General features: G+C 45.6%; 1 protein-coding gene across 5 annotated transcripts in view; it reads right to left on the reverse strand.

Annotated features, from left to right (window-relative positions):
- The window catches only part of ankar (ankyrin and armadillo repeat containing), a 326309-nt gene that overhangs the window by 80885 nt on the left and 224153 nt on the right, over nt 1-21271 (reverse strand). For 3 of the 5 annotated variants that reach the window (XM_038789171.1, XM_038789170.1, XM_038789173.1), the window contains 2 exons: nt 9523-9629; nt 8745-8867 (listed from right to left, as the gene is read on the reverse strand). In XM_038789171.1, the coding sequence (XP_038645099.1) occupies nt 8745-8867; nt 9523-9629 (230 nt within the window). The remainder of the gene's footprint in view (nt 1-8744; nt 8868-9522; nt 9630-21271) is intronic. The other 2 variants (XM_038789172.1, XM_038789175.1) reach the window with 1 other exon arrangement.

Below are 21271 nucleotides of genomic sequence, written 5' to 3' on the forward strand. Positions count from 1 at the left end.
GGGCTGGACTTAAAGACCAGGGGGGTAGCTATCTTGATCAATAAATGAGTGGCATTCGAGGCAAGGAGAATCGTGTCAGACATGGGGGATAGATACATAATGGTGAGTGGGAAGCTGGAGGAGGTGTGGGTGGTACTTGTGAAAGTATATGCTCTGAATTGGGACGATGTGGAATTTATGAGGCAGGTGTTAGGTAAGATCCCAGACTTAGAGTCACATAACTTGATCATGGGGGGAGATTTTAACATAGTCACTGATCCGGAATTGGACCGGTCAAAATCCAGGACAGGGAGGTGACCGCCGCAGAAAAGGAATTGAAGGGGTTTATGGAACAGATAGGGGGAGTAAACCCATGGAGGTTTGCACGGCCAAGGGCGAAGGGGTTTTCTTTTTTCTCCCATGTCCACAAGATATAAGAACATAAGAACATAAGAACATAAGAACTAGGAGCAGGAGTAGGCCATCTGGCCCCTCGAGCCATCAACTTTTTATTCTGAGCAGGGCTCTAATACCGGGGGTGGTGGATACTGAGTACTCGGCAAACGCAGTGTCGGATCATGCCCCATATTGGGTGGATCTACGGGTTAGTGTGGAGAGAGGACAACGCCCACTATGGAGGCTGGACGTGGAGTTGTAAGCAGACGCAGCGATCTGTGGGCAGGTGAACAAGTCCATCCAAAACTACCTAGAAACAAATGATACGGGGGAGGTCGCCAACACTAAGGGCATTCAAATGGTCATTGGATAAACATATGGATGATAAGGGAATAGTGTAGATAGGCTTTAGAGTGGTTTCACAGGTCGACGCAACATCGAGGGCCGAAGGGCCTGTACTGCGCTGTAATGTTCTATGTTCTATATTCTGTGCTGGTAAGGACGTTTAAAGAAGAAAGAGAGAAGGGGGTCCTCCCCTCAACAATGTCGCAGGCCTTAATTTCATTGATCCTGAAACGGGAGAAGGATCCGGAGCAATGCGGGTCATACTGGCCAATTTCTCTACTGAATGTGGATGCCAAACCTCTGGTTAAGATACTGGCCACGAGGATAGAGGATTGTGTCTCGGGGGTGATAGGGAAAGACCAGACAGGATTCGTAAAGGGCAGGCAACTCAAGGCCAGTGTTCGAAGGCTTTTGAATGTTATTATGATGCCCTCACAAGGAGAGGAGGTGGAGGTGGTGGTAGCGATGGATGCGTGGAAGGCTTTTGATTGAGTGGAGAGGGATGACCTGTGGGAGGCGCTGGGAAGGTTTAGGTTTGGTGAGGGCTTAATTGACTGGGTGCGGTTGCTCTATCAGTCGCGAGTATGCGTACTAACCGGCTAAGGTCGGGATATTTTAAACTACACTGAGGGACGAGGCAAGGGTGCCCCCTCTCCCCGCTACTGGTTGTTCTGGCCATAGAGTCACTGGTCATGGCTTGAAGAGTCTCTAGGAACTGGAAAGGGCTGGTTTGGGGGGGGGGGGGGGGGGGGGGGGTGGAGCACCGGGTCTCGCTTTAAGCAGATGACCTGCTCTTGTATATTTCAGACCCGTTGGAGGGGATGGGGGATGTTATGCGGATCCTTGGTGAATTTGGTAATATTTCAGGTATAAATTGAACATGGCGAAAAGCAAGATATTCGTGATCCAATCAAGATGACAGGAGAAGAGACTGGGAGAGCTGCCATTCAGAATGGTAGGAAGGAGCTTTCGATATCTGGGAATCCAGGTGGCCCGGGAATGGGAGGCACTGCACAAGTTAAACCTATCCCGGCTCGTAGAACAAATGAAAGGGGACTTTAAGAGATGGGACATGCTCCCGCTATCACTGGCGGGGAGGGTACAGACTGTGAAAATAACGGTCCTCCACAGATTTCTGTTTGTCTTTCAGTGCCCCCCCCATCTTCATCCTGGGGGCCTTTTTCAAGCGGGTGAATAAGGTTATTGTGGGCTCTGTGTGGGCGGGTGAAGAAATTGTTGCTGGAGCGCAGTCGGGGGAGGGTGGGTTGGTGCTGCCGAACTTTTGCAATTACTATTGGGCGGCTAATATAGCCATGATTAGGAAGTGGGTAGTGGGGGAGGGGTCGGTGTGGGAGGGGATGGAGGTGGCGTCATATAAAGAAACAAGTTGGGGAGCACTGATATTGGCGCCTCTTCCGTTCTCGCTGGCCCGATGCCCCACAAGTCCGGTGGTGGTGGCGGCTCTGAGAATCTGGGGGCAGTAGAGGAGATATAAGAGAGCGGAGGGAGCATCGAGTTGGACCCAATTTATAATAATCATCCATTTGTACCAGGTTGGCTGGATGGTGGGTTCCGGAGATGGCAATGGGCAGGAATTAGAAGGATGGGGGACCTATTAATAGACGGGAGCTTCCCCAGCTTGAAAGCCTTGGAGGATAAATTTGAATTGCCAGCAGGGAATGGGTTTAGGTATTTGCAGGTGCGAGACTTCTTGAGAAGGCAGGTTCCGGCCTTCCCGTTGCTGCTGCCACGGGGGATACAGGACAGAGTAATCTCCAGTACCTGGGTGAGAGAGGGGAAAGTGTCAGATATTTACCAGGAACTTTTGGAATCGGAGAAAAGTCCAGTGGAGCAGCTTAAGGGCTAGTGGGAGGGCGAGCTAGGAGGAGTGATAGAGGAGGGTCTGTGGGCGGATGCTCTAAGCACGGTTAATACATCCCCATCATGTGCCAGGCTTAGCCTGATACAGTTCAAGGTAGTCCACCGGGCACACATGAAGGTGACCCGGATGAGTAAGTTTTTTGGGGTCGGGGACAGGTGTGTGAGGTGAAGCCCAGAAAATCATGTCCACATGTTTTGGACATGCCTGAAGCTCAGAGGGTTTTGGCAGAGTTGCGCTGAGGCAATGTCCACGGTGCTAACAACACGGGTGTTGCCGAGTTCGGAGGTGGTGATCTTTGGAGTGTCAGAAGAGCCGGGAGTTCAGGGGGCGAAAGAGGTCGATGTCTTGGACTTTGCCTCCCTGGTAGCCCGGAGACAGATCTTATTGATGTGGAGGGACTCAAAGCCCCCGAGTGTGGAGACCTGGGTTAGTGACATGGCTGGGTTTCTCAGTCTCGAGAAAATAAATTTCACCTTAACAGGGTCAATGGTTGGGTTCACCTGGAGGTGGCAGCCGTTTGTCGACTTTCTCAGCAACAAAAGCAGAATTCCAAAGGGGGCGAGGGGGTGGTGGGAGAGGGCCGGATTGTTGTTTTTTGGTTAGGGTGTGTGAAGACTGTGACGGGGGTGGAAATGTTTATTGTACCATGTTTATGTTGCTGTTATTATTATTATAAAAACTTGCAAATACCCTAATAAAAATATTTTTAAAAAAACTCTGAGTGGACAGTCTTAATGTATGATTATAGACATTAATTGAACAGGTTAAGAATTGCAAAAAGCCAAAACAAGTTCCTTGATATTTCCAGCCACTATCAGAAGGAATTATTGGACCGGGTATCACAACATTTATGGGTGTGATTTAATAGCTATGTCGTGCCCAACTTAGTGATGCGACAAGGCAGTTGAATCTCTAGAGAGGCCTCTCGTGAAATTCATGATGCTCAAAATGCCTCGCAAGATGTGGGCCAAGCTAGGTTGATAGGCTGGCACCTTGGCAGTGCCAACTGGGTATCCTGGCAGTGTCAGGGTGGCACTGCCTGGCTGGCAGGTGCATTGTCTGTGTGCCAGGCTGGTAGTGCCAAGGTGCCTGGGATCGGGCCCGGGGTGCCTTCTCCTTAAGAGGTCGGGTGAGGAAAAGCACAAGGACACTGCAAGAGGCACGTTAGGTGCAGTGGTGGTGGTGGTGGTGGGGGGGGGGGGGGGGGGGGGGGGGGCAAAAGAAAGATCGGGACCTCATTTAAAAATGGCAACCCAATCCGCGGGTAGTGTGGCTGTACAAGCGAGCTGAGCTCGTCAGTGCACAAAATGATGTAAGTGTGGCCTTGGCAGAGCGTTCCTCACCGACACCAAAGAAAATGGGATAGTGTTGTTAAATAGTGGTGACGTTCTCGGCGCTGCAGGTGCTGAGAAACAGTCCTCAAAACTTGCCCGAAACAGAATTCTCTATTTTTGTCTTGTTAAATCACACCCTATCAATTTTTTTCTACCTAGAGGCAGCACGGTAGCACAATGGGTAACACTGTAACTTCATAGCTACAGGGTCCCAGGTTCGATTTCTGGCTTGAGTCACTGTTTGTGTGGAGTCTGCACGTTCTCCCCGTGTCTGCGTGGGTTTCCTCCGGGTGCTCCGGCTTCCCCTGCATGATCTGGTCCTGCCAGCTCCCCAGTACCTGCACCATGGTGTTGACGTCCTCGGCGAGGTTCCTCAGAGTTTGGGACATGGTCTGGAGTGCCTTGGCTTTTCCCATCTGAGAGTAGGATAAGTCCCACACCATCTGATTAGGTTTGGCCCGGTACTGGATCACATGCCCGGTGTGTCGGACAGTCTACCAGGGCCCTCAGCCATGGCCGTCGCTGACTGCACCAGGCCTTAGGCACCTCCAATCATGCTGCTGACTTTGTGCACCAAGCTCTCCACTGAAGTCACAACCTGAGCAGTGTTGGCCTTGGTGCCTCACTGACATCCCCCTCTGAATATGATGACTGCACACTATCATCTGCATCAGCTCCGATCCAGAGGCTCAGCATCTGACTGGGACCCAGACCTCCGACTACTCGCCTGGGCATTCCTGCCTCCACCTGTTGTACATTAGCAACTGTGTGGTGTTCACCAGGTGTGCCCAGAAGCTTGATCACTACCGTTGCCCACCAAAGTGCTTGTCTCTGCGATGGTGAAGGGTGGGGATGATGGCTGTAATGCATCTATGGTGCAGCCTCGGAGCTCTCTAAGGTGCTCTCATGCACGCTGAAGGGGAGGGAATCCACCCCGGATGGGGCAGTGGTGTTGGCTGGAGATCCTGCTGGAGAATGGGCATGTGGTCAGTGGGAGGGATGGGTCGTCTGTATGGCATTAACAACTCCCTGTCACTTGACAGTCATCTTGGGTGGGGCCCAGTGGATCCTAACCTCTGTGCCATGTGCTGACCTCCACTTTAATGCCGCTTTGTCCTCCACCACCCCAGTAACCTCCATGGCCCGTTTATCGAAGATTGTGAGGATTCTGATGTCCGGCACCACACCACCCATCTCCCAAGGCTTGTGGAATAACTTCTCCTGTGGGGACACAGTGGGCATTATTAGCGCACCTGTGGTTCACCACGAGAGGGTGAGGAGGGGAGGGGGGAGGTTGGCGTGGGTGGCATGGATGGGCCAGGGCTATGTGCTGGGTGGAGGCGGTGCCAGGTGCATTCCCGTGCTGGTGGGGGGGGGGGGGGGGGCGAGGAACATGGGAGCAACTCACCCATGCGGCCTGGTGTAGGTTGTTGGCCTTCTTGTGGCACTGGCTACTGGTCCTGAGCTGACGGCCGCTGCCAATTCCTTCCAGCTGGCACAGGCTGCCCTGTGGGTTACCCTCTCGGCCCCTCGGAGAACAGGAACAGCTATTGCGTGTTCTTGATAAGTACGTACCAGTCAGGCAGGGAGGAAGGGGTAGAGCGAGGGAACCGTGGTTTACCAAAGAAGTGGAATCTCTTGTTAAGAGGAAGAAGGAGGCCTATGTGAAGATGAGGCGTGAAATTTCAGTTGGGGCGCTTTATAGTTACAAGGAAGCGAGGAAGGATCTAAAGAGAGAGCTAAGACGAGCAAGGAGGGGACATGAGAAGTCTTTGGCAGGTAGGATCAAGGAAAACCCAAAAGCTTTCTATAGGTATGTCAGGAATAAAAGAATGACTAGGGTAAGAGTAGGGCCAGTCAAGGACAGTGGTGGGAAGTTGTGTGTGGAGGCTGAGGAGATAAGCGAGATACTAAATGAATACTTTTTGTCAGTATTCACTCAGGAAAAAGATAATGTTGTGGAGGAGAATGCTGAGACCCAGGCTATTAGAATAGATGGCATTGAGGTGCGTAGGGAAGAAGTGTTGGCAATTCTGGACAAGGTGAAAATAGATAAGTCCCCGGGGCCTGATGGGATTTATCCTAGGATTTTCTGGGAAGCCAGGGAAGAGATTGCTGAGCCTTTGGCTTTGATTTCCATGTCATCATTGGCTACAGGAATAGTGCCAGAGGACTGGAGGATAGCAAATGTGGTCCCTTTGTTCAAGAAGGGGAGTAGAGATAACCCTGGTAACTATAGGCCGGTGAGCCTCACGTCTGTTGTGGGTAAAATCTTGGAGAGGATTATAAGAGATACAATTTATAATCATCTAGATAGGAATAATATGATTAGGGATAGTCAGCATGGTTTTGTGAAGGGTAGGTCATGCCTCACAAACCTTATCGAGTTCTTTGAGAAGGTGACTGAACAGGTAGACGAGGGTAGAGCAGTTGATGTGGTGTATATGGATTTCAGTAAAGCGTTTGATAAGGTTCCCCACGGTCGGCTATTGCAGAAAATACGGAGGCTGGGGATTGAGGGTGATTTAGAGATGTGGATCAGAAATTGGCTAGTTGAAAGAAGACAGAGGGTGGTGGTTGATGGCAAATGTTCAGAATGGAGTTCAGTTACGAGTGGCGTACCACAAGGATCTGTTCTGGGGCCGTTACTGTTTGTCATTTTTATAAATGACCTAGAGGAGGGCACAGAAGGTTGGGTGAGTAAATTTGCAGACGACACTAAAGTCGGTGGAGTTGTAGACAGTGTGGAAGGATGTTGCAGGTTACAGAGGGACATAGATAAGCTGCAGAGCTGGGCTGAGAGGTGGCAAATGGAGTTGAATGTAGAGAAGTGTGAGGTGATTCACTTTGGAAAGAATAACAGGAGTGCGGAATATTTGGCTAATGGTAAAATTCTTGGTAGTGTGGATGAGCAGAGGGATCTCGGTGTCCATGTACATAGATCCCTGAAAGTTGCCACCCAGGTTGATAGGGTTGTGAAGAAGGCCTATGGTGTGTTGGCCTTTATTGGTAGAGGGATTGAGTTCCGGAGCCATGAGGTCATGTTGCAGCTGTACAAAACTCTGGTACGGCCGCATTTGGAGTATTGCATACAGTTCTGGTCGCCTCATTATAGGAAGGACGTGGAAGCTTTGGAACGGGTGCAGAGGAGATTTACCAGGATGTTGCCTGGTATGGAGGGAAAATCTTATGAGGAAAGGTTGATGAACTTGAGGTTGTTTTCGTTAGAGAGAAGAAGGTTAAGAGGTGACTTAATAGAGGCATACAAAATGATCAGAGGGTTAGATAGGGTGGACAGTGAGAGCCTTCTCCCGCGGATGGAGGTGGCTAGCACGAGGGGACATAGCCTTAAATTGAGGGGTAATAGATATAGGACAGAGGTCAGAGGTAGGTTTTTTACGCAAAGAGTGGTGAGGCCGTGGAATGCCCTACCTGCAACAGTAGTGAACTCGCCAACATTGAGGGCATTTAAAAGTTTATTGGATAAGCATATGGATGATAATGGCATAGTGTAGGTTAGATGGCCTTTAGTTTTTGACTTCCCATGTCGGTGCAACATCGTGGGCCGAAGGGCCTGTACTGCGCTGTATCGTTCTATGTTCTATGTTCTATAGCTGTGGAGAGCAGTTTAAGGGCTGCTCTACCTTGTTAGTAGGGGGCTGCAAGCGCAGTCCGAGCGAATTGGCTGGCAAGCCATGATTTGTGGCATCAAGCCTGTGGGCCTCCTTAAGTGGACTAATTAACGTTGGATTGTGGAGCCGGAGTCGAGCACCAAGAAGCTCACGTTGTATAAGGGGCCTCAATGGGAAACATGCGGTCTCCCCGTTTTGCACATTGGGGACTGGGGAACCCCACACGCCGTAACTCCCCAGTGTAGCTAGAGATCAGGACACCATCAGAGGGCCTCAAAGCAACCCCAATTCCCCCCCCCCCCAACCTGAACACAGTATGGGAGGCTCCCTGGCCCCCATGCACCCCACCAACACCCACACAGGACAAACCCTAGCCCGATCGCGCCTGCGCAAAAGAAATGCCAGCTTGGCAATGGCCATGCCAGCTCGCAGTGCCATCTGGGTACCACCAGGCTGGCACCCAAGTGGCACTGCCAGGGTGCCTAGGTGGCACCAACAGGACCAGGACACCACCCTGTCCAAAGGGCATGCAACTGGGGGCCTCAGATTCACTGGGAGACACCCACGAGTGCCATTCCGTCTGGTCCCTTTTTGTGGATACTAGTACCAAACAGTGTTCGGTTGAGATCTCCAAGGCAAAGGGGATGAATCAAAGAGCCTCAGGTACCTTGGGTATGTGCACTTTAGAGTGAGGCTATCTGTCTTGTTCTAATATGCAGATTTGCCAAAAGGTGATCCTGCCCACAATGGGCAGGATTTACATTGCAACACCTCACAAGATTGCGTTGATCTCGTGAGGCGTTTTGAGCTGGAAAGATCCCGGGAGCAGGGTCTCCTGGCTTTTATCGGCTATACTGTGCCACGGCAAGCTGCTTTTTGAGCTCAGTGTGGGCATTGGATTGTTCCCATACATAGAAATTTTACCTGTAACCTCCCAATCTCTTTGATTCAATTCTGATATAAAATTTCCTGCTACTCATATTAGTTATTTGATTTAAAGCAAATCAAATAAAAAAGTTGAAGAAGATTTATTTTAATAGCCCTTTAACACCTTAGAATATGACATATGAATGAGATATCTATTTAATATGTCAATATTGTGAAATTCCCATGACATATTTGCATAAATGAGAGCCTGGAAAATGTTCAATTCCATACTAATTTGCTGCAGCTTACTTTGTCAAGACATTTAAGATGGTTCAATACAATCTTGTAGGTGAAACCCTTTCTCTTCATTAAAACATTCTGTAATTCGTTGTTTCCCAACACTATACAGGCCAAGCTGTGGAGAACTTCAACCTATACACATAAGTGGAAATTATTGCTAATTAATTCAGTGATAAAAATCTGTTATTTTTTTTCATTCATGAATCCATATGATTACATTTAATCTTGACAGCACCTTCCAAACCGACAACCTCTACAAAATAGAAGAACAGCAAGTACATGGGAACATTACCCTAATCTACAAGTTCCTTTCAAGTCACACACCACCCTGAACTGGAACCTCCTCCCTAACAGCACGTGAGTGTTTAGGGGCATCCATACCACATGGAATGCAGTGTTTCAGGAAGGTAGCTCACCTTCCTGTTGAATTAGGGATAGGCAATAAATGTTGGCCTTGCCAGCAAGGCTCACATTTCATGAATGGATACAAAGAACTTTCAGGGTGGTTGATTGATTCTAACAACTTTCAGATTTCAGTTTCCTTCTTCAACTGGACTGAATGGTTCATACTGATCACCTTCACCTTCAAAACAGTGGATCTTTTTGCTGCTGATTTTTCTTCTGATATATTGCTGACATATGGAGTCAAATAAGTGCCATCTTAAAAATCTTACGGTTGGCATGTATGCAATTAATTTAAGTGCTGTCGACTTAAGTCTGTGAGTTACGCCTGAGTTAACATAAGTAAATGCTGCCGTGCACAAGAATAACTCCTGTCCCGTGTTACCTCTACTTGAAGAGAATGTGCAGTAAAAAGCAAATAAAGAAGTACATCCATGCCACCTTCATCTGTAATTTTATGTTGACTGATGGGATTATTTACATGTGCTACACCTAGAAATGTAAAACAGATACAACTGTTATAGTTGTATATTTAAATACATAATTTAAAAAAATAAAGTTTATTAAAGTTTTACATAATATCAAACAACCAACTAAAACACAAGAATGCAAAAATTACAAACATCAACAACAACAAAAAAGAACCATGGGCGAAATTCTGCATTTAGGAGATTGTTCTCTTGCCGGAGCTGGATTTCACCTGATTTGCACTCCCAGATGAAGCGATTCCCAATCCTTAGCTGTGCAAATTTATGCATGATGAGGATTGCGAGGAATCCCGCTATCAGGCTGCCACCAATTTGAGCAGGTGGTCTGATAGCGAGGTCCAACGTCTGGCCAGTCCCTCTCCCCCACCTGCAGCCCCCTCCCAAAGAGACCCCCTAAATAAAGAGACACCCCAAATAAGGACCCCATCCAGAGACTCCCGAAATAAGGACCCCCTAAAAGACCCAATATAAAGGGATCCTCCCAGTAACCTCTTAAATAAGGATCCCCCACAAATCCCCCAGAAGAGACACCCTCATTAGGAAGTCCTCCAGAAGAGACACCATGTCAGGAAGCTCCCCAGAAAAGAGACCTCTGTCAGGAACATTTATAAACATCAAGATTTGACTGACAGCTCCTGTTCTACTTTAAATAGAATTAAATGCTTTCCATTCACGTCTCTTAATGCTGGAGTGATTTTGAAGTGGCCAGCTGGAAATTGACAGCACTTAACCCTCATGGACTTTGGGGCCAACTCCCTTAAAGAGTTACCCTCTTGGCCCACCGCAAAGTCCAACACGTGCTTGCCAGGACCAGGATGATTCTCGCCCATGTGATTCCTGGCCCAGACTATCATACTGACCTGGACAATATCCTGCCTAGTCCGTTAAGTGGATGAAATTGGGACTTAATGACTCATAGAATCATAGAATTTACAGTGCAGAAGGAGGCCATTCAGCCCATCGAGTCTGCACAGGCCCTTACACAGAGTACCCTACTGAAGCCCACGTATCTACCCTATCTCCCTAACCCTTTTTGGACACTAATGGCAATTTAGCATGACAAATCCACCTAACCCGCACATCTTTGGATTGTGGAAGGAAACCAGGGCACCCAGAGGAAACCCACGCAGGCACGGGGAGAACGTCCAGACTCCGCACAAACAGTGACCCAGCCGGGAATCGAACCTGGGACCCTGGTGCTGTGAAGCAACTGTGTTAACCACTATGCTACCGTGCTGCATCCTCCCACTGGTGCAGGGTGTGAACCTTGATCCTGATGCCAGCAGGGGGCCAGAACATTGGAAACGGATCAGCACCCAGCACCAATCCCATTTTCTTCACAACTGCTAAATTCTCTGCCTCATTGGGATCTATGCTACCGGCAGTGTGAGGCAGAGAATTTCAACCCAGACCTAAAAATCCGAACAGCTGATGGTGTTTAGATCCTTAAAAAAAGGAATTAAATGATTGCCATCCCCCGATGGAGAATTTAATCTTCTCCAAGTGTAAGAAGGACATTAAATCCCCCAACCAGCCAGAGGCCCTGGGCAGAGTGGGAGACCTCCAACCTAGCAATATCCGCTTCGGGACTGTCAATGAGGCAAAGGAACAAAGTCCTTCTCTACCCCAGAGTAAACAGGTGGTGAATCCAAAACCCCAAATATGGTTATCAATGGTCATGGGGCTAATTCCAAACGGAGTACCTCCAACATGGTGCTAAAAAAGAGAATCCCAGAGCTGGCGAGTTTGGGATAGGTCCAAACCATCGGCATGTGGTCAGCTGGGGCAAGCAAAGAGTGATCCCATCTGCCATTTTTAGCAGACAGCCTGATCCGGCAGGCCTCCCTCCCCCCACAATGCTGATAATTGGCAAGTGGCATTTGTGCCACACAAGTACCAGGCAATGACCATCTCCAACAAGAGTATCTAACCATTGCCCATGACATTCAATGGTATTACCATTGCTGAATCCCCTACTGTCAACATCCTGGGGGTTACCATTGACCAGAAACTCAGCTGGATAAGCCATAGAAATACGGTGGCTACAAAAGCAGGTCAGAGGCTAGAAATCATGCAGAAAGTAACTCATTCCTGACTCCACAAATGCTGTCCACAATCGACAAGGCACAGGTCAGGACTGTGATGGAATGCTCTTCACTTGCCTGGATGAGTACAGCTGCAATAACACTCAGGAAAAAGCACCTTCTTGATTGCTATCCTTTTCACATTTATTCCCTCCATGTATGAACATGGCAGAAGTGTGCACCATCTACAAGATGCACTGCAGGAACTCACTAAGGATCTTTAGACAGCACATACTAAACACAAGGTTGCATCCTTCTAGATGGACAAAGGCAGCAGATACCTGGGCACCATAATCTGGAAATCCCCTTCCAAATTACCTGGAAATATATTGCCATTCCTTCACGATCATTGGGGCAGAATCTTAGAACTCCCCCCACCCAATCACCAACAGCACTGTGGGTGTACCTACACCTCAATGTCGACAGTGGTTGAAGAAGTCACATCGCCACCATCTTCCCATTGGTAACTAGTGTTATTGGCCAGGGTTTAGAGAACCCCAAAGTGTATCACGGAGTTCACCTGACCCACAACCTTTATAAAATTGTGGTATGGGGAGCACATGGCCCACTCCACAGGTGTGGTAGAGCAGAAATGGAAAAGTAGTTTTTAAAGCAAAACAATGTTTATTCTATGAACTCAAGTTAACCTTTTTAAAATATACAGTGAACATTTTAGCAATCAATAATTCAAATGCAACCCCCAAAGAATACAACACTAATTAATCCTTTAAGCTTTCCTTTTAACATCCATAAGACTTAAAACACCTTTTACCAGAAGCACATCAGGTTAAGTCACTCCTGTTATTAGTTTTAAATCACCAGGATCGATTTACAGTCTTTAGATGACAGACAGAGACTCTAATACATCTTCTGGCTGTGATTGCAGCTATCCAGCTCTGAAAACGAAACTAAAACACATCCTGCAGCAAATAGCCTAAAATGAAAGTAAAAGGCTCACAGACAGCTCTGCTCCACCCACTCTCTGACATCACTGCAGTAATAAACACCAATTTCTTAAAGGTATTCTCACTACAGATATTTATATACACACCCATTTATAAACACCCATTTCTTAAAGGTATTATCACATGACACCTCCCCCCAAGACAAAAAAACCCATCAACTTCAAGATGGTTTCATTTTTCACCTTTTCACCATCTTTTAAGAAATGCACACAGTAAATATACTTTATTGTATCAAAAAACAACACACGCAAACAGGTATAATAATATAGTCCATTTTTTTTCGTTCTTCTTCCTCAAAATGAAATCCTTCTCAATTGACAGTCTCTTGGAACAAGAAGGTCTCTGCATGATCCATCCATTTCTCTATGCCTCAGCATTTCTCTTTAAAGTTAGATACTTTAGTTCAATCTGATCACAGAGTCCCTTGTAATTCTCCAACACAGGAGAGAGAGAGAAATACAGCAGAGAACAGGCCCTTCAGCCCACGATGTTGTGCCAAACTTTTATCCTAGGTTAATCATAGAATTTTGGACACTAAGGGAAATTTATCATGGCCAATCCACCCAACCTGCACATCTTTGGACTGTGGGAGGAAACCGGAGCACCCGAAGGAAACCCATGCACACACGGGGAGGATGTGCAGACTCCACACAGACAGTGACCCAAGTCGAAATCGAACTTGGGACCCTGGAGCTGTGAAGCAATTGTGCTATCCACAATGCTACCGTGCTGCCCTTAAGAAGAAATTAATCTACACTCCATTATTCTACCCTAATCCATGAACCTATCCAATAGCCGCTTGAAGGTCCCTAACGTTTCCGACTCAACTACTTCCACAGGCAGTGCATTCCATGCCCCCACTACTCTCTGGGTAAAGAACCTACCTCTGACATCCCCCCTATATCTTCCACCATTTATCTTAAATTTATGTCCCCTTGTAATGGTGTGATCCACCCGGGAAAAAAGTCTCTGACTGTCTACTCTATCTATTCCCCTGATCATCTTATAAACCTCTATCAAGTTGCCCCTCATCCTTCTCCGTTCTAATGAGAAAAGGCCTAGCACCCTCAACCTTTCCTCGTATGACCTACTCTCCATTCCAGGCAACATCCTGGTAAATCTCCTTTGCACCTTTTCCAAAGCTTCCACATCCTTCCTAAAATGAGGTGACCAGAACTGCACACAGTACTCCAAATGTGGCCTGACCCAGGTTTTGTACAGCTGCATCATCACCTCACAACTCTTAAATTCAATCCCTCTGCTAATGAACGCTAGCACACCATAGGCCTTCTTCACAGCTCTATCCACTTGAGTGGCAACTTTCAAAGATCTATGAACATAGACCCCAAGATCTCTCTGCTCCTCTACATTGCCAAGAACCCTACTGTTAACCCTGTATTCCGCATTCATATTTGTCCTTCCAAAATGGACAACCTCACACTTGTCAGGGTTAAACTCCATCTGCCACTTCTCAGCCCAGCTCTGCATCCTATCTCTGTCTCTTTGAAGCCGACAACAGCCCTCCTCACTATCCACAACTCCACCAATCTTCGTATCATCTGCAAATTTACTGACCCACCTTTCAACTCCCTCATCCAAGTCGTTAATGAAAATCACAAACAGCAGAGGACCCAGAACTGATCCCTGTGGTATGCCACTGGTAACTGGGCTCCAGGCTGAATGTTTGCCATCCACCACCACTCTCTGACTTCTATCGGTTAGCCAGTTCGTTATCCAACTGGCCAAATTTCCCACTATCCCATGCCTCCTTACTTTCTGCATAAGCCTACCATGGGGAACCTTATCAAATGCCTTACTAAAATCCAGGTAAACCACATCCACTGCTTTACCTTCATCCACATGCTTGGTCACTTCTTCAAAGAAGTCAATAAGATTTGTCAGGCAAGACCTACCTCTCACAAATCCGTGCTGACTATCCTAATCAAGCAGTATCTTTCCAGATGCTCAGAAATACTATTCCTCAGTACCCTTTCCATTACTTTGCCTACCACCGAAGTAAGACTAACTGGCCTGTAATTCCCAGGGTTATCCCGATTCCCTTTTTTGAACAGGGGCACGACATTCGCCACTCTCCAATCCTCTGATACCACCCCTGTTGACAGCGAGGATGAAAAGATCATTGCCAACGGCTCTGCAATTTCATTTCTTGCCTCCCATAGAATCCTTGGATATATCCCGTCAGGCCCGGAGGACTTGTCTATCCTCAAGTTTTTCAAAATGCCCAACACATCTTCCTTCCTAACAAGTATCTCCTCGAGCTTACCAGTCTGTTTCACACTGTCCTCTCCAACAATATGGCCCCTCTCGTTTGTAAATACTGAAGAAAAATACTTGTTCAAGACCTCTCCTATCTCTTCAGACTCAATACACAACCTCCCGCTACTGTCCTTGATCGGACCTACCCTCGCTCTAGTCATTCTCATATTTCTCACATATGTGAAAAAGGCCTTGGGGTTTTCAATGATCCTACCCGCCAAAGATTTTTCATGCCTTCTCTTAGCTCTCCTAATCCCTTTCTTCAGTTCCCTCCTGGCTATCTTGTATCCCTCCAGCGCCCTGTCTGAACCTTGTTACCTCAGCCTTACATAAGTCTCCTTCTTCCTCTTAACAAGACATTCAACCTCTCTTGTCAACCATGATTCCCTCACTCAACCATCTCTTCCCTGCCTGACAGGGACATACATAATCAAAAACACGCAGTACCTGTTCCTTGAACAAGTTCCACATTTCACTTATGTCCTTCCCTGACAGCCTATGTTCCCAACTTATGCACTTCAGTTCTTGTCTGACAGCATTGTATTTACCCTTCCCCCAATTGTAAACCTTGCCCTGTTGCACACACCTATCCCTCTCCATTACTAAAGTGAAAGTCACAGAATTGTGGTCACTACCTCCAAAATGCTCCTCCACTAACAAATCTATCACCTGCCCTGGTTCATTACCAAGTAGCATTGGTTATTACAGCTTTCAGGCCGTCAAATGCATGTTGAAACTCCACTGCCCAGTGAAAGTTTCGACATTTCTTCAGCAAGTCCATCTGTGGAGCAATCACGCTACAAAACCTTTTGCACAAATGCTTGATCCCATCCACTCATGCCAAGAACGTGCATTATTTCCCTTCGTTTTGAGGGTATGGGAAACTCCTCAATAACTGTTGGTTTCACATCTCGTGTGACCATTCGGCCCTGTCCGATTGTATGGCCAAGGAAAGTGACTTGGGTTTTTCCTAATTCACTTTTGGCTAGGTTTACCACCAAACCCGCCTCCTGAAGTCAATCGAATAACTCCATCAGATGTTTTAAATGTTCTTTCCATGTCTGGCTGAAAATTATCAGATCGTCGATGTACACGGCACAAATGGGTAATCCTGTTACGACTTTGTTAGTTAACCGGTGAAATGTGGCTGGGGCGTTTTTCATGCCAAATGGCATAACTTCGAATTGGTATATACCATCTGGAGTCACAAAAACTGAAATCTCCTTCCCCCTTTCGGATAAAGGTACCTGCCAGTAACCTTTAAGTAAATCCAGTTTGAAAATAAAAGCTGATTGTCCCACTTTCTCAATGCAACCTCCAAACGTGGGATTGGATAAGAGTCAGTTCTTGGAACTGCATTAACCTTTCTATAGTCCGCACACAACCGTTGGGTACCATCTGGTTTAGGTACCATCACTATGGGTGAGCACCATTGGCTGCAACCCACTTCAATTATGCCATTTTTAAACATACTCTCAATCTCTTTGTTAACCTGTGCCAACTTTAAAGGGTTAAGTCTGTATGGATGTTGTTTGATTGGAACAGCATTTCCCACATCTACATCATGTATACCCATTTTAGTACTTCCCAATTTATCTCCACAAACCTGCCCACGTGATATCAATAACTCTTTCAGGTCAGTCCGTTTTTTATCTGGAAGGCAACTCAACAATTTATTCCAATTTTTAAGAACATCCTTGTTTTACAATTTAATTTGAGGTATGTCAAATTCACAGTCATCTGGATTTGGTTCATCACTTTGTGTTAGAATCATTAAAACCTCCTCCTTTTTCTCTCCTCTTTCAAAATACCTTTTAAGCATATTCACATGGCACACTCGGTGAGTCTTCCTTCTATCTGGTATTTTTACCACATAATTCACCTCATTTAATTTCCTTTCAATCTGATAAGGTCCACAACACCTTGCTTTTAAAGGCTCACTTACCACTGGTAACAATACTAAAACTTTATCTCCACTGGCAAAACTACGAACTTTGGATTTCTTGTCCGCTACTCGTTTTATCACATTTTGTGCAACTTTTCAATGTTGTCTAGCCAATTCACATGCTCTATTTAATCGTTCCCTGAAATTTGACACGTAATGCAATAATGGAATTTCCGATTTCTCATTCACCAATTTTTTCTTAATCAATTTAAGTGGTCCTCTTACCTCAAGACCAAAATTTAGTTCAAAAGGACTGAATTTGGTTGATTCATTCGGTGCATCCCTAATTGCAAACAGTACGAATGGAATTCCTTTATCCCAATCCTCTGAATAATCTTGACAATAAGCCCTTAACATTGTCTTTAATGTCTGATGCCACCTTTCTAATGCTCCCTGCGATTCTGGATGGTGCACAGTTGATTTAAATTGTTTTATTCCTAAACTATCCATAATCTCTTTGAATAACCTTGAGGTAAAATTCGATCCTTGAGCCGATTGTATTTCTGTGGGTAGTCCATATCTAGTAAAGAATTTAAGTAACTCCTCCACATTCTTTTTAGCTGTAATATTATGTACTGGAATGGCCACTGGAAACCTGGTAGCCACATCCATTATAGTCAAAAGATATTGATTCCTACTTTTTGTTTTCGGAAGCGTTCCTACACAATCAATTAGGGCCCTCATAAAAGGTTCCTCAAATGCTGGAATGGGAATTAAGAGCGCTGGTTTAATCACTACTTGAGGTTTCCCTATCACTTGACATGTGTGACATGATTGACAAAATTTAACTACATCTTTATGTCATCCAGGCCAATAAATTTGTTTTTGTATTTTAGCTTGAGTTTTCCTTATTCCCAAGTGACTTCCCACTGGTGCCTCATGTGCAACTCACAACACTTCCTTTCTATACCCTACAGGCAATACTACTTGATGAACTTGTGCCCATTTTTCATCCGCCTGCATATGTAAAGGTCTCCATTTTCCCATCAGGACATCACTTTTACGGTAATAATACTCTGGTATACACTCAGATTCCTCTTCCGTATATGCTTTCTGATACATCCGTTTTATTTCTATATCTTTTTGTTGTAACTTCGCTAATTTTCCTGAACTAAAACTATCCGCCTCATCCTCCACCTGTTCTTGTTCTTATTCAACCATCTGATCGAAAATTGTTTCTGACAATTGCACTTCAACGTCATCTTCACTCTTTGATTTATCCTCTTGTTTTAACCTGTGTCTTTGCGACCTTGTTACTACACAATCCGGAAAAATCTCAGGGTATTCGTCCTTCAACACTTCAGTTGTCTGAATTTTCACTGGCCTATCAACCACAGTAGGCATTACTCCCACCTGCGATCCAGCTATATCATTACCCAAGATAAACTGTATTCCTGGACAAGATAGTTTCTCTATTACTCCTGCTACCACTTCACAACTCTTCCCTGGACTTTCCAACTTTACCTTATATAATGGAACACGACTCCTCTCACCCTGAATTCCACATATTACCACCTTTGCTGGCAATATTCTTCCCAGACTACATAACTCCTCATCTCTTACTGAGGAAGTGAACAAACAAATATGATGGACAGTAGGACCCTGAGGGTAATGAGTTCACAGACAGAGAACAAAGGGATGAGCACAGCATGATTAGGAAGGGGGAAGGGAGCTTTGCCTCGTGGAGAGACTAGTGAAAAGGATGCTGGGTAACAAGAGGCCAGGATTGGGAAAATGCGAAGTGAGCCAATCAGGATATATGGCTAGTCAGAAGGTGTATACATTGACCTATGGGAAGCTTGTATGCGAATCTTGATGTGATTCAATCAATATGTGCTGTGATTTCTTTGTCTTAGTTCTCACTAACTTTTGGGAACTTTAGAAGACAGCTGTGTGTGTTCTAACGTCTGACGAGTGAGTCAGCCTTGCAAGCTGGTGGAAATAAAACAATAATTGATACCTGCTAATCCATCTCAGATTTTATTGAGTCCAGACCGGCCACAAAGAATCTGGAATTAACATTTGGTGCCAAAATCGGGGATTTCTCTGGATGCTTGCCTTTCATCTGTAAAATCAGAATTGGACTGCTCTCGGAAGGGGAAAAAGGAAATGGGCCCACGGTATGAGTAGATAAAACTCGCCATATCGATTTTCCTCTCTCTCGTATTCTGCTAACAGTCTAATCACTCGCATTTGATCAGGTAAGATTGTCTCGACAAAATCAAAGGTCAGTCTGGTGGATTAGAAGAATTGATTTCAGTCAATGCAGGTACGGCTGAGGATTGGAATGAGGTAACAATTCAGTTGGTGATTGATGGAATGTTGCCTGGTCAGTCAGTTGCATATGAGTAGAAAATTAAAAATTGGTTCTATTAAATTACACATTAATTAGGTTAAGGTCTTTAACGGGTTGAGGTATTGTCGCAGGAACAGTTCAGTAAAAGACCGCTGATGAAATGTTTGCGGACAGTTCAATTCCGTACAATTCGAATTGGCTAAAATTGGTTAAGGTCTTTATCGGGTTGATGTGATGTCGCAGGAACAGTTCAGTAAAAGACCGCTGATGAGATGTTTGCGGACAGTTCAATTCCGTACAAATATAATTGTTTACGCTAACATTTATTATGGGAAGATATGGGTTGTTTGAATGAAACAGAATTGGGAGATGAATGGCCACTAGGGGGAACCAGAGACAAACTTGTGTGTTGATGAATGAAAGTACAGTAGTCCCCCTTTATAACGCGGGTGTTGGGGTCCAAGACAGCCACCCGCGTTGTATCCGAGCCGCGGATATCCATGATGGGGGTTTTAAATTTATTTAAAAATCTATGCTAGCGCTTCCCATTGTGAGTCTACGGGGGGCGGGGGGAGAGGTCAGACCCCCGTAGACTCACAATGGGAAGCGCTAGCATAGATTTTTAAATAAATTTAAAACCCCCATCGTGGATCCAATTAAAACAGTGTCAATTTCAGCGGCCGGCTCACTTTGATCCGGAGAGGGAAGCTGCTCTCACTGAAACAATCAGCCGGCCGCTGAAATTGACACTGCCCGCTGCTCTCTCCCTGCAATCCAACTTTTAAGTTTTAATGTTTCTGATTGGAGGGAGAGAGCAGCCGGCAGTGTCAATTTCAGCGGACGGCTCACTTTGATCCAGAGAGGGAAGCTGGTCTCTCACTGAAGCAATCAGCCGGCCGCTGAAATTGACACTGCCCGCTGCTCTCTCCCTCCAATCAGAAACATTAAAACTTAAAAGTTGGATTGGAGGGAGAGAGCAGTGGGCAGTGTCAATTTCAGCGGCCGGCTGATTGCTTCAGTGAGAGCAGCTTCCCTCTCCAGATCAAAGTGAGCCGGCCGCTGAAATTGACACAACTAACAGTTGGGGTCCATAAGCCCCCCCGCGGTATATCGCGAACCGCGGTATTGCGGAGCGCGGTATAACGGGGGACTACTGTATAATGATTTGAATTCTTTTGTCTGAATGGAGATCTCCAATGAATGAATGAGTCTGTTTAATAAGAATGTGATATCCTCTGTTCCTAGTTTTGTGAAATGTTGTGTTTTAGGAGGTATTAAAGTGAGATTTAAAACAGGGTAAGTATTTGAAAGTTCTTTAGAAACTTAGTAATAATGATTAACATTGTGGGAGTTAATTAGAACATAATTCTCAGGAAGTAAACACAAAGTGAAATCAAAATGTATAAATTGGGATTTGTAAATGATTAGTTGCAACTCGGCATAGTCTTGGCTGCAATAAATAAATAAATAAATAAACAAATAAATAAATTAAAAAATTTAAAAAAGTTTCACATCAATTAGAAGCTATAAATGGCAGGCAAGAAATGTGATCAATATTATGAGGTAGCAACTTAATATGCTCAACATTAAATTGGTCTTCGCATAAACACAAAAAGAAGTTTTACTCCCAAGCAGTCAGAGCTCTGTGCAGGAAATTACTTTGAAATTAACCGGTTGAAATTGACACGGCACAGCTCCACCAGGGTCCTAGTGCCCGATGCATCGCTAGAAAGCTACTAGCAGAAGAAATGAAGTTTAGAGTGTTAAATAAATTGTAGAAGGAGCTTTAAGGAATAAAGATATTAGACCAGAAGTTAGAGGTTACATTATAGAGGGTGTATCAGGCAATAGAAACGTTAGACCTGAAGTTAGATTAGGAGAATTACTTGCAGTATCAGGAAATAAGAATCTGATGACAGGGAAAGATTTAATAAAATTAAGAGGATGCGGGAAAAAATTAGGATATTACAACCAATTGATGACAGAGAGGAAGTGTGGGTGAAACTGCCGAATAAAACCACAGGAGAAGTAATCGGTGAGGCTGTGACTGGTAAAGACAAAATCATAAAAAATTTGGGT

The sequence above is a fragment of the Scyliorhinus canicula genome, chromosome 2 (genome assembly GCF_902713615.1).
Source record: "Scyliorhinus canicula chromosome 2, sScyCan1.1, whole genome shotgun sequence".
Taxonomy (NCBI): domain Eukaryota; kingdom Metazoa; phylum Chordata; class Chondrichthyes; order Carcharhiniformes; family Scyliorhinidae; genus Scyliorhinus; species Scyliorhinus canicula.